At 37.2% G+C, this 12360-nt stretch overlaps 1 protein-coding gene across 4 annotated transcripts in view; it reads left to right on the top strand.

Annotated features, from left to right (window-relative positions):
• WDR7 (WD repeat domain 7) overlaps positions 1–12360 on the top strand; it is a 357113-nt gene that overhangs the window by 90861 nt on the left and 253892 nt on the right. For all 4 annotated transcript variants that reach the window (XM_077777568.1, XM_077777567.1, XM_077777570.1 and 1 more), the window contains 2 exons: positions 6531–7300; positions 8617–8705. In XM_077777568.1, the coding sequence (XP_077633694.1) occupies positions 6531–7300; positions 8617–8705 (859 nt within the window). The remainder of the gene's footprint in view (positions 1–6530; positions 7301–8616; positions 8706–12360) is intronic.

The raw sequence follows: 12360 nt of genomic DNA, 5'->3' as shown, positions 1-12360 counted from the left end.
GGGGGGGAGGGTGCTGCTCATGGTGTGCACATGTGCGCATGTGCTGAAAACGACCCAGGCTCGAATAAAGATCAATCTCCTGATCATAGTTCTGTCATTTTCCTTGGGTTTTTCACTAGAGATACAGTTTTACCTGCTACCCTTAATGTGATTGCCAGAGGTTCGCTTTCAGTGATGAGCAAGCAATCCAGTAATTTTTTCCTGTTGCCGCGTTTCCGTAATATTTTAAGTCCGTTTCTTTATTTAATACTTGAAATTGCTAAATGTGTATTTTCCCCGTACAGATACCCATAACATTGTTATGTTTCATTGTAAGCGCTTACAATGAAAATGTCAAATATATCTATTTTACTAGCTTTTTAAGCATGTTGTGTGTATGTATTTTGCTTTTACCACTGAGTTTTACTAGCAACTTTGAGACCATTTCATTTGTGTATACTTTATAATTTAGCTTTTCTTGTTGCCCTTTTTCAGGTAAGTTTTGAAATTATTGCCTTGGGTACAAAGGCTTTATTTCCTTTCAAGCATCTTGCATATAATAGAAACTCCACAAATATTTGTTGAATCTAATCTTCTGCCGTGATAATGTAAAGTGAATCGCGAGCACACATTTCACATGTTCTTAATAAAGGTGGCAGGCAGAGCACGCGTACTAAGGTTCCTGTTAAAGAATTTCCGGGACTAGGTAGCCTATGTGGGAAATTGTTACGACTGTAAGATGATGAGAATGAATTACTTTGCTCTAGATATGTATATCTTATGATTAAGCCAAGGGACCCTTGGAGTTTGATAGATGTTTCTGTTCATTTTCCTTCAGCTAATCTTCATGTGACATATTAGAATATCAAACATATCCGTGATCAGCTCCTCCATCTCCAGGCACTTAGCTGAGTCTCACCCTCGCAACTTTGCTGGGTGTCTATATTTTATTGTAATAAGCCTTTAAGTCCTTAAAATCCGATGTCAGGTATTACAGGTCATATGCGGGACTTAGGGGATGAGTCATTTTCTCCTTCTTTCCTTCCGTCTCCCTCTGTTCCCCTCTGCTTTTATAATTGCTTTCTTCTTCTCTTTTCCCCTCTTCTTCTGACTGTGGATTGCTCGTAGGTACAGTTTTTGCAACAATGACACGATCAGCAGCACTGAGAGGTTGTGATAAGAGGAGATGCAGACAGTGACGTCCAGATATCATGGTACCAGACCCTAGATAACCTTTCAATGGTCCAAGCACATGGGCTGTCTGCAGGCACACCTTCTGGAATGAGACAGTCCTGGGGCGGATCTCGGGGTGCTGAAAGGGGCACATAGATGGTTGACATCAGAGGAAAGAGCTGAAAAGCTGATCTGGTGTCCTCACTCTTGCCTTCTTTCTTCTTCAAGCCACTCTTGCTGCCTCAGTAATTTCCTTAGCAAACATGTTTGACCTTATATTCTTTGGTAGTAATGATCTTTCTTTCTCCTATTTTGTATTTTGAATTTTATAGGTCTTTACTGGAAAGACAGTATTTACTCATGTACTGTGGTGGGCTCTTGGTATTACCTGATGTTGTCACTACCTATTCCCTCATATATTGTGCCATGTCTGTCTAACTAATGTTAATATAAGATGATATTTTACCTTTTTCCCTGATATATTGAACCCTGAAGCCTAGCATAGTGCCTGGGCCATAAACAACAATTTAGTAGCTATGAGTATTAATAATAATTTTCCTCTCAATAATATGTTAGGTATAACCTATTACAAATAACTTTATGTATCATTCAAATTAATGTCAGTGGGTACAAAGCATTAAGCATAGTGTTTGGCATGACACGCAGCATTTGAAAAACAAATAGGAAGTACAGTGGTGTTAGGAATAGAAGGGTAATGTACACATTCCTCAGCCCAGCGCACCTTCTGCATTCTCAGTACTGTTGCATACTTTTATCTTCCCTCATCTGCTTGGCTTCTGTTTCCTCCTAATTCATATTCATGACTCTGATCTTGCTTCTTTTTAGCCAACATTGCTGGTGGATTAACATTTATGAAATTAAATTTGGTCATGTTATTCTACTCTTTTAAAGGCTTTCGATGATAGTTCTCAAACTTTACTGCATCAGTAGTCTGGGGCTCTCATTAGGCAGGTTCCAGTCCATTCTGGTCCATTCATACTGATTCAGGCCTGGTATCAGGCCCCGGAACCTGCATTTCAACAAGTGACCCTGATGATTCTGAGAGAAGCACTGCTCTAATGACCCCTGAGCCTACAAGATCAAGTTCAACAGCCTCAGTCTGAACCTCTGAGCACTCAGTGGACCCCACCCCTTGCCTTCTTCATCTTGGTCATCTGTGGTCTCATCAGTATCCATCCTGTGATGCGTCGTGCTTTTGTCCTTTGTCACATTTTGCCATCTTTCTGCCCTTTCATGTAGTTCAAGTCACCCCTTTGGAGAGGCCCTCTCTGGGCACCCAAGGTGGACTTGATACTTTCTCTGTTGTCCCTTATCGTCCCTTGCAGTCCCCTTTCTTCATGGCACCATTCTTACTATATTGTCATAGTAACATCACAACAAAATCATCTTACTTGTCTTTGTATCTCCAGTGTCTTGCACAAACGTACGCAAATGCATAATGAATGAATTAAATACAGGATTGAAAGTATTGAGAAGTATTGATTTTTTTTTTTTTTTTTTACAAATAGTTTATTGTCAAATTAGTTTCCACATAACACTCAGTGCTCATCCCCACAAGTGTCCTCCTCCATGCCCATCCCCCCTCCCCCCCTTGATTTTTTTTTTTTAATTTAAAAAATTTTTTAAGGTTTATTCCTTTTTTGAGAGATGGAGAGACACAAAGCATGAGTAGGGGAGGGACAGAGAGAGAGGGAGACACAGAATCTGAAGCAGGCTCCAGGCTCTGAGCTGTCAGCACAGAGCCTGATGTGGGGCTTGAACCCATGGACTGCGAGATCATGACCTGAGCTGAAGTCAGACGCTTAACCAACTGAGCCACCCAGGCGCCCTAGAGATAGTCTTGATTTTTTAAATTCATCTTTTGTATAATATAAATTTATATTACTTATGCTCTGTAGGATCTTAAGCTGTGATGTAGAAATAATATTTATTTTTTACCTTCCTTTGAACATTATTCAGTTCAGAACAGAGGTTTAAACAAAGGAGGCAGAATCAGTAATAATTATGGAAATAATTTTTGTAACAGCAGTCACTTGAGACTTTTTAAAATATGTTTTTCAAGGAAAGTATAATTGACATACAACATTACTTTAGTTTCATGTTTACAATGTGGTGATTTGATATTTGTGTATATTGTGAAATGATCACCACAGTAGTTCTAGTTAACATCTGGGAAATACTTCTTGAAGAATGGGAACATAGCACCTGAGGGACTATGGGGAGAATGAGAAGAGAGCGTCATCCTGGCATGCGCAGCGCACAGGTACAAGTGCTTGAAACTGCATGGTTCTGGAAGGTACAAGTGGTTTAATTGGGTTGTGGTAGAAGATATAGGGGTTGTGGTTAGAGATGAAATTGGAGGAGCAGGCAGTAATATATTTTGGGGGATGTTTAGTGCTTGGCAGAGAAGTTTTTGCTGTGCAAAGATTGTATCTTTGGGTTACAAGGTACTTTTGAAGCCCCTTCAGCTAGAAAGTAACATAGTCCGATGGGAGAAGGATTGAGAAAGAAGAAAGACCAGTTAAGGGGATTTGTTATAATTTTATGATAGAAGAGTAGATTAACAATTTAAAAATAATTTTATAATGTTCTTTGTTCATTCTGCCAGGTACTCTGATCAGGTTACATAAAATGAGTAAGACATAATTAGTTCCCACAGAGTACAAGAAAGTGTAAATATATACAACAGTTCTATCAATATAGCCAAGAAGTACACATTTATGACGTATAGTAGATATAAAATGTTATGGGAACTGAATTCATTGAGAACTAACTTTCCTTGGGAGAATTAGGGGCTTGGTGGAAGAGATGGGATTAGAATGGAACGAAGAAGAATATTTTGGGCAAAGGGATTAATTAAAAGGATTAATGGAGGAGGAACCATGGTTATAGTGCTAGAGCCTATTTGTTAAAGCTGGAAAAGTACTCAGTATCAAACCGTAATGAGCCTTGAATATTGTGCTGAAGGATTTAGTTTCTAATTACGAAAATAATGTATATTGACTATATACCACTTAAGAAATATAAAAAAATATATAGGAAAAATATTCTATAATTCCATCACGAAATGCTATTACTAACATTTTCATGTATTTCTTCCCCGTGTTTCTCACCATGCTCAAATATATACTTAAGCATTAAAGAAATGAAATCAGGGGCGCCTGGATGGCTCAGTCGCTGTGTCTGACTCTTGATTTTGGCTCAGGTCATGATCCCAGGGTGGTAGTTTTGAGCCCCGTATCAGGCTTCTTGCTGAGCCTGGAGCCTGCTTGAGATTTTCTGTCTCTCTCTGTCTGTTCTTCTCCGACTCATGTGTGCCCTCACTCTCAAAATACATAAATTTAAAAAAATGAAATCAGAACCATACTCTGTGTGTGTGTGTGTGTGTGTGTGTGTGTAATTTTATCTCACTTAAAATTGGAACAGGAGATTTTGTCATGTGGTTAAATGTGCCCAGAAAGCATGATTTGTAGTGATTGCAGTATTTATTCTATTATATGGCTACCCTTAAATTATTTACCTGTTTCCTTATTGTTAGATTATTTAGGTTTCAATTTAAAATAATGGCTCCCATTTCACCAAGCATCTTTGTACATCAATCCCTGTCTGTATTTCTGACTCTGTAAGATCAGGTTCTGGAAATAACTGCACTGGATCAAACAATCTAAAGGGCTTGCAATGTGTTTTGCCACATTGCTATTCTAGAAAGCTCCTGTTTAAATTCATGCCTGCAGTATGTGGATTTGACTTCACTGTACTCCTAGCTAAGTAGTTTTTAGTGTTTATGTGTGCTAATTTTATAAATGGCATCTTGTGGTTAATTTTAACGGTTATTTCCCTGACAACTAGTTTGAGCTGGTTTTTTCCTATATTTATTGACTCTTTGTTTCTTTCATTGGGAGTTGTCCTTGATCTTTACCATATCCTCCCCCTCCCTCTTTTATTTGGGCATTAGTATTTTTCTTCCTAATTTTAAGAAATATTTGTATAGATTGTAAGTCTATCAGTCTTATTTTTGGCACACTTTCCTATTTCATGCCTTTTGCTTTTATAGTAGTGAATTTTAAATTTAGGTATGTTTAGAAAGCCCTTTCTCATCTTGAGATCAGATCTCTCCATCTATATTTTGACTTTGTGTTTAATCTGTTTTTTCCATTTCTCTTCATAACCCATGTTAGTGGCAGTTTTTTCTGCAGAGTGATGTGATTGGATTTGTGCTTCAGAAAGAAGTGTTGTGCCTCCACGGAGGTGGATTGGAGTAAGGAGAGACTAGGGGCAGCGAACCCTGCTGAGAGGAGAAACTAAGGGTCTGCACGTGAGGATGCACTGGAAGAGGAATGATTCTCCACTGATGGCCTGGGAAGTACTATGGGTACAGTGACAGGCTGGACATCAGCACATATCGAATATGAGGTGCTGCTGTGGGACATCTAGATACAAGCAGTTGCAGATGGAGGATTAAAACTCCAGGAGGCTGGTCTGGCTGATGATGGGTATTAGGGCGCCACCTGCATGCAAGTGTTTGTCCTAATGTGGAAGGAAGGATGAGTCTTCAAGGCAGTGGTCTTCACTGAGACTTGCTTCAAAGCAGTGGTCTTCACTGAGAAGGGTGGTCAGAATTCGAAGGCTCACCCGGAAGGTATTCTCCAGGAAGCTGGGAGAGGTGGCTTTTTATTTTTGTTGTCCATATTTTCGTTCTCACTCAGCCAGCAAAAATAACAAGGAGCTCGGGGAGGAGTGGGACTGAGAGTTGCCTTGGATTAGCCTGCTACTTGTCATGTATCTGGCTGAAAGGGGCAGTTTAAGTTGGGGGGAGATCAGTAGGAGAGGAGCATGGTCATAGGATAGCACAGTTTTTTAGAGTCTGAGTAGACTTGAGCTTTGTCTATTGAGGGAAAAGAATCTGAACAGGGCGAGTGTGAAGGTGAAGTAGAAAAAGGTGGAATTTGATGGTACAGCCTAGGTGAGTAGCCATGAGTCATAAGTAGACTCTTCTTTCAGGTGGACCAGTAGTTCATTTCCAGAGATAGAATTTGCATAGAAGTTATTGCAACTATTTTTAATCTGTTCTTTGAGTAAAACAAAAGAAAACAAAACAAAACCTCCCTGCTTCAATAACAAAATTTTCTTGTTTTAGAAACGGATAATTTTATAATTATTTCAGTATAAAGTCCTCATATAAATTCATATCTTTTACATGCTGCTGATTAGCAAAGTTTGCGTGTTACTTTTAATGATAGAGGTACCTAAAAAGACAGTTTGATAAGTATTCAAATTCCTCTATTTATTATCCAGTAATGAATGTATGAAATTAAACACTTTATATTGTAACCGTTTTTTAAAAATGTTTATTGCAGGGAAATTTACCTAAATATTCTCATAACTCCCTGATGGTTCAAGCAATAAAGACAAACCTAACAGACCCAGACATACATGTGCTTTTCTTTGATGTGGAAGCGTTGATTATTCAACTCTTGACTGAAGAAGCCTCTAGGCCGAATACCGCGCTTATTTCCCCAGAGAATTTGCAAAAAGCATCTGGCAGTTCAGACAAAGGGGGCTCTTTTCTAACTGGAAAACGAGCAGCAGTTCTCTTCCAACAAGTGAAGGAAACTATCAAAGAGAACATAAAGGAACATCTCCTTGATGATGAAGAGGAGGATGAGGAGATAATGAGGCAGAGGAGGGAAGAAAGCGACCCAGAATATCGGGCCAGCAAATCTAAGCCATTGACCCTGTTAGAATACAATTTAACGATGGACACTGCAAAACTGTTCATGTCCTGTCTTCACGCCTGGGGTTTAAATGAAGTTCTGGACGAAGTCTGTCTCGATCGCCTTGGAATGCTAAAACCCCACTGCACAGTATCTTTTGGTCTCTTGTCGCGAGGAGGTCATATGTCATTGATGCTTCCTGGTTATAATCAGCCTGCTCGTAAACTATCACATGGGAAAGCGGAAGTCGGAAGGAAGCTGCCAGCAACTGAGGGCGCAGGAAGGGGAACTTACGGAGTGTCCCGAGCCGTCACCACACAGCATCTCCTGTCTATCATATCTTTGGCGAATACGTTAATGAGTATGACCAACGCAACATTTATTGGTGATCATATGAAGAAGGGTCCTACCAGGTGTGGACATGATAGTCTGATTGTATTATCACGTTCAGAAAAAAAGAAACTTTTATTTTTCTCACTGTTTATTTTTATTTTGTTGGCTCTGCCCACCTTACCATTTTTGTGTCATCTCAGTGTTTCCCTTTAAATTATAAAACACAATATGTGTGATTTAGAGCAGGACAAAATTACACAGTTTAACCTTCACTCAGCTATATGACATAGCTCTTTAAAACAAATTTTGGAATGAGAACGTAGGTATCAGTTAAGCTTTAATACATGAATTATAGACTGACTCTTCGGTAAGTATAATCTTGGAATTGTATCTACTTAAAGTTTGCATTGACATTTAATTCATAATGTGTATTTGATTGAAACGCTGCTTCTCTTTGTGACACCTATAATGAATGATAGGTGTTCAGTAATTGGCCTCAGAATTTTGTGAGTAATCAGAATTTTTCAGTTGGAAAAGAGAAAACAGCTCTTACTTGTAGGAGAGTATTATTTGAGTATTTCACGAATGCCTAACCTGATTTGCTATTACCTATTTTCAGAAGTCATGAAGATAGCTTTGAACTGGTTTTATTTTACTTTATAGAGGGTTGATCATATTGAGAATTTTAAAAAATCGAATACTTAAGTAGTACTTATCTTGTAACTGGTTCTGTTGTAAGTACTTTATAGATACTTTCTCATTAATGCTCTTAACCCTATAAGGTAGGTACTTTTATTATCCTTTTACTACAGATAAGAAAACTGAGACTTACAGATAAGAAAACGGAGACTCAGAGAAGCCAAGTTATATGTCCAGGTCACACAAGTAGTTAAATGGTAGAGCTGGAATTCCAAATGAGACGGATGGCCTCTGAGTCCAAGACTTCTCATGCCTTACTTCTTTTTTCAGATTTTAAGGATGAATTTAAACTCAAAGTATTGACTGTTCCACGAATTCGTTTGGACCAGTGATAGAGGGAAGGTTGAAATCTCAGCATGTTAATACTGAAGAGTAAAGGACTAATTACGATATTTCTTTGTCAATGGTAGCACATTAAACTATTCATAAATATTCCTTAAACTAGCATAAAGCATAAATTGTAGTTGTAAAACTTTTACTTGCTATTTGCTAATCATTTAACATTAAAATTTGAAAAGGAAAATGTTAATCGGTACAAAATAGGGAAAAAAACAAGTTTTTTTCAACAGTAAATTGAAAATGGTCTGTATATATTTGTTTTGCAATTCATTTGAGACTAGGAAGTTTAATACTTTAAATGGTTTCAGAAATATGAAAATATGAAAGTATATATACATATATTTTCTTCTTTTTAAAGGCCACCTCGACCAAGCACCCCAGACCTTTCTAAGGCAAGGGGTTCCCCTCCAACTTCCAGTAATATTGTGCAAGGACAGATTAAACAAGGTAAAATTAAATCTTATTAAGTAATTGACCTGACATTTCAGCTGTAGAAACTCAGGAGGCATAGCTAATGTATAATCATAACATTTTGTTTGTCTCACATTGTTAAAAGAGAGAAAAGTTGTTATATTCCAGATGTAAATGTGGATAATTAAGATGTCAGTTAAAAATAAATCAGGTTTATTTAGAAATTGATAAATGAATGTATTTCACATAATTTTATTGTACTATCTTTGACCTAATTTTTATGCATTGGGGCACCTTAACTTGACAACACTAGTGTGTTAATTGTGTATGCTCAGTTTAAACAGCGGTACCTATTTTTAAACTACATTTAGAAATGTTTAAATTCACATTTTCATACTGTAGCTCTTCTGCTGTTTGCCAGTAGTTCATGCCTTGTAATCCACAAGTGGAAATCCTTTCTTTGTATTTACATTATTATATACCTTAACTTTTGTCTATAGCTTTCTTTTTCATTAGGAGGTAGAAATGAACATTGAATTTCTCTTCCATTATTATCTTTTATATTCATTTTAAGAGTAGCGAATGAGGCAACCAGAGATGGGGGTCCGGTCTGTTTAGAGAGCCTCCCTTCAGGCCCAAAGTTAATGCTGGCTCTCTCAGAATGTGATAGAAGTGAAGAAGTGAGCAAGAGATGGGATGCTGAAGGTTCTACTTGTAAATGCTGTCTTTCAGGGTCTTCTTTTTTCCATAGGTTTTGTCTTGTTTTGTTTTTTAGGTTTTAAAGAGTCCGTGAATAGTTCTACAAGATTTGTTAGCTAAACAATAGACCTCCAACTTTTTATCTACAATTTATCCCTTCCAGAGGACAAGTATTTTTTTCTCTCTTATTTGGTATTTACTATCTTTAAATATATGCTTGAGTTTTGGTTTTAGGCACTTGTCTATTGACTTTTCATTATGGAAGAGAAGCTCCCATATTCTCCCTCCCGTCCTTTATTCCAACCCTACGTGTTCACCCCTCTTGTTGCCCTTCCTCTGATTAAACTTGATATAAACTATTATAAAATAACTGTATGTTATAGAAAAGTTTTGGTTGGGCAACTTTATACTTGTGTATTATGAAATATATGTACAGAAAAGTGCACAGAACAGAAATAAATCTGGCTCCGTGACTCCTTTTACATGCTAAACACTCTTGGACCTGTGTCCTTGGACAAGAAATCGAACTTTGCCAGCATTCCAGAAGTTGCTGGCATGTTCTGTCCCAATCATATGCCCCCTTCCAAAGGTCACGACTATCTTGCCTTTGGGAAATTCCGTCTTTTCTTTCCTGTATAGTTATACTCCTCTAAGTTTAAATCCCTAAACACTATAGCTTAATTTTTCCTGTGTTTTGAATTTTACATAAATTCAGTCAGGCCCAGAATTATGTATTTTTTTGTTTGGCTTCTTTGTGGGATTTATCGATGATGTTGCATTTGACTAAAGTTTATTCATTTTCATCATTCATTTTTATTGGAGTATTGTATTCTGTTGAATGAATAGACCACAGTTTCTCCATCCATTTTCCTGTCAATAGACATTTGAATTATTTCCAGTTTTTGTTTACATTAATAATTCTGTGAACATTCTTGCGCTTGAATCTCAATGTACCTTATAAGTACTTGTCTTGTGTATATAACTAAAAGTGGAATTTCTGCATATAATTATCTTCAGCTTTAGCCTAAATTGTCATGGTTTTGTAAGTGAATGACTAATGTGCATCCATCAAAATTGCTAATGTGAAAAAGACGGAAAATACTGCATTGGCTAGGATATAGGGCAACAGATAAACCACTGGTGAGATATGCTGGCCAATCCTGAATATTTTCCATCTTTTTCACTTTAGCCATTTCGGTGTATGTATAGTAGTTGGTCATGTGTTTACATTCCTCAGTTTCCATTAAGGTCGACACTTTTTTTTTTTTTTGTAGGTTTATTGCTCACATTTATATGTTCTTTTGTGAAGTGCCTGCTCAACTCATGTGTCTCTTAGGTTGTCTTCAAAAAAATGTCTTGTAAGGGTTGATCTGTGACTGTCCTTGATATTAGCCCTTTGTTATATGTATTGCAAATATTTATTTCCTTTTGATGCCTATCTTTGACATTCAGCATCTCTCCATTTCAGCGGAATCTAATATATCATTTTTTAAATTTATGATTAATATTTTTGTGTCCTGTTTAAGAAGTTACCCTGATATCATGAGGCTATTCTGTTTTAGGAGATTTTTTGTTTTACCCTTCTTATTTAGATCTACAATCTGCCTAGAATTCAGCTTTGGGTATAATGGGAAGCAGGGGTTCTGTTTCATTTTTTTTCCTTCATACTATACCACATTAGTCTAGCATGATGTATCAAAGAGACAATTCCCCACTGCTTTGTAGTGCCATCTTTGTCATAAATAGTGCAGGGCTTGAACTCACAAATCTCACAAACCATGAGATCATGACCTGAGCACTTAACTGATTGAGCCACCCAGGTACTCTATTAAATGTTCTTTGATATGATTTGTTCCTAGGACTGTTTGTGTCCATTGATTTGTTTGTGTATCCTTGTGCCTGAATTACTGTAGCTTCGTAAGAAAACTTGGTGTTCAGTAGATCAAGTCTTCCCACCTTATTCTTAAATAATGTTATGGCTATTCTTGTTTCTTTGAATTTCTTAGTTGTCAGTTTAAAGCTAGTTTCGGGGCGCCTGGGTGGCTTAGTCGGTTAAGCGTCCGACTTTCGTCAGGTCATGATCTCGTGGTTCGTGGGTTCGAGCCCCGCGTCGGGCTCTGTGCTGACTGCCAGCTCAGAGCCTGGGGCCTGTTTCAGAGTCTGTGACTCCCTCTCTCTCTGATCCTCCCCTGCTCACGCTCTCTCTCTCTCTCTCTCTCTCTCTCTCTCTCTCCTAGAAAAAAAAAAACACACACAAAAAAGCTAGTTTCATAATTGTTACAAAAACCTATTCTAATTTCAACTGCCATTTTATTGAATTTATAAATGAGTTTGGAGAGAATTAATATCTTTGTGGGATTTATTCATTCAATATATTTAATATATTCAACTCTGCTATATTCCTATAATTTTTTAGGTCTGATTTAGCTCTGCTAACTCTTCTATGGTTTTCTGGGTAGAGGTCTTAGTTACCCTAGATTTATTCCTAGATATGGGTTTTAAAAATATTCTTGTTACTGGTATTGAATATTTTCTTTTCTGTGCTTCTGGCACAGAAATGCAGGTGATTTTTGTATATTGACCTTGTATCAAGTAGTCATGCTAAATTCAACTATTATTTGTAATACTTTATTTGTAGATTAGTTGGACTATATGGACAGTCATATGGGATACTTTTTCTATTCCCAATGTTTTCCCAAAGGGAAAACTTCTAAGCTTTCATAATTGTGATATTTCTTACATGCTTTTTACTGGCAATCTTTAAGAAATTAATTCTCCATCATTCCTTTGCTAAGTGTTTATCATCATGGTAATCCTTAAGAAATTAACTCCCCATCATTCCTTTGCTAAGTGCTTATCATCAGTGTATGTTGGGTTTTATCATGCTTTTTCTGTACTGAGATGAATATATATTTTTTCCTTTTGTATATTGTTGCATTTGGGTGTGTGTGTGTGTGTGTGTGTGTGTGTGTGTGTATTTTTTTTTTTTTTT

Source organism: Crocuta crocuta, unplaced genomic scaffold (genome assembly GCF_008692635.1).
Source record: "Crocuta crocuta isolate KB4526 unplaced genomic scaffold, BGI_CrCroc_1.0 scaffold36, whole genome shotgun sequence".
Classification (NCBI taxonomy): Eukaryota; Metazoa; Chordata; class Mammalia; order Carnivora; family Hyaenidae; genus Crocuta; species Crocuta crocuta.
This window is presented reverse-complemented; position numbering and strand designations above follow the sequence as displayed.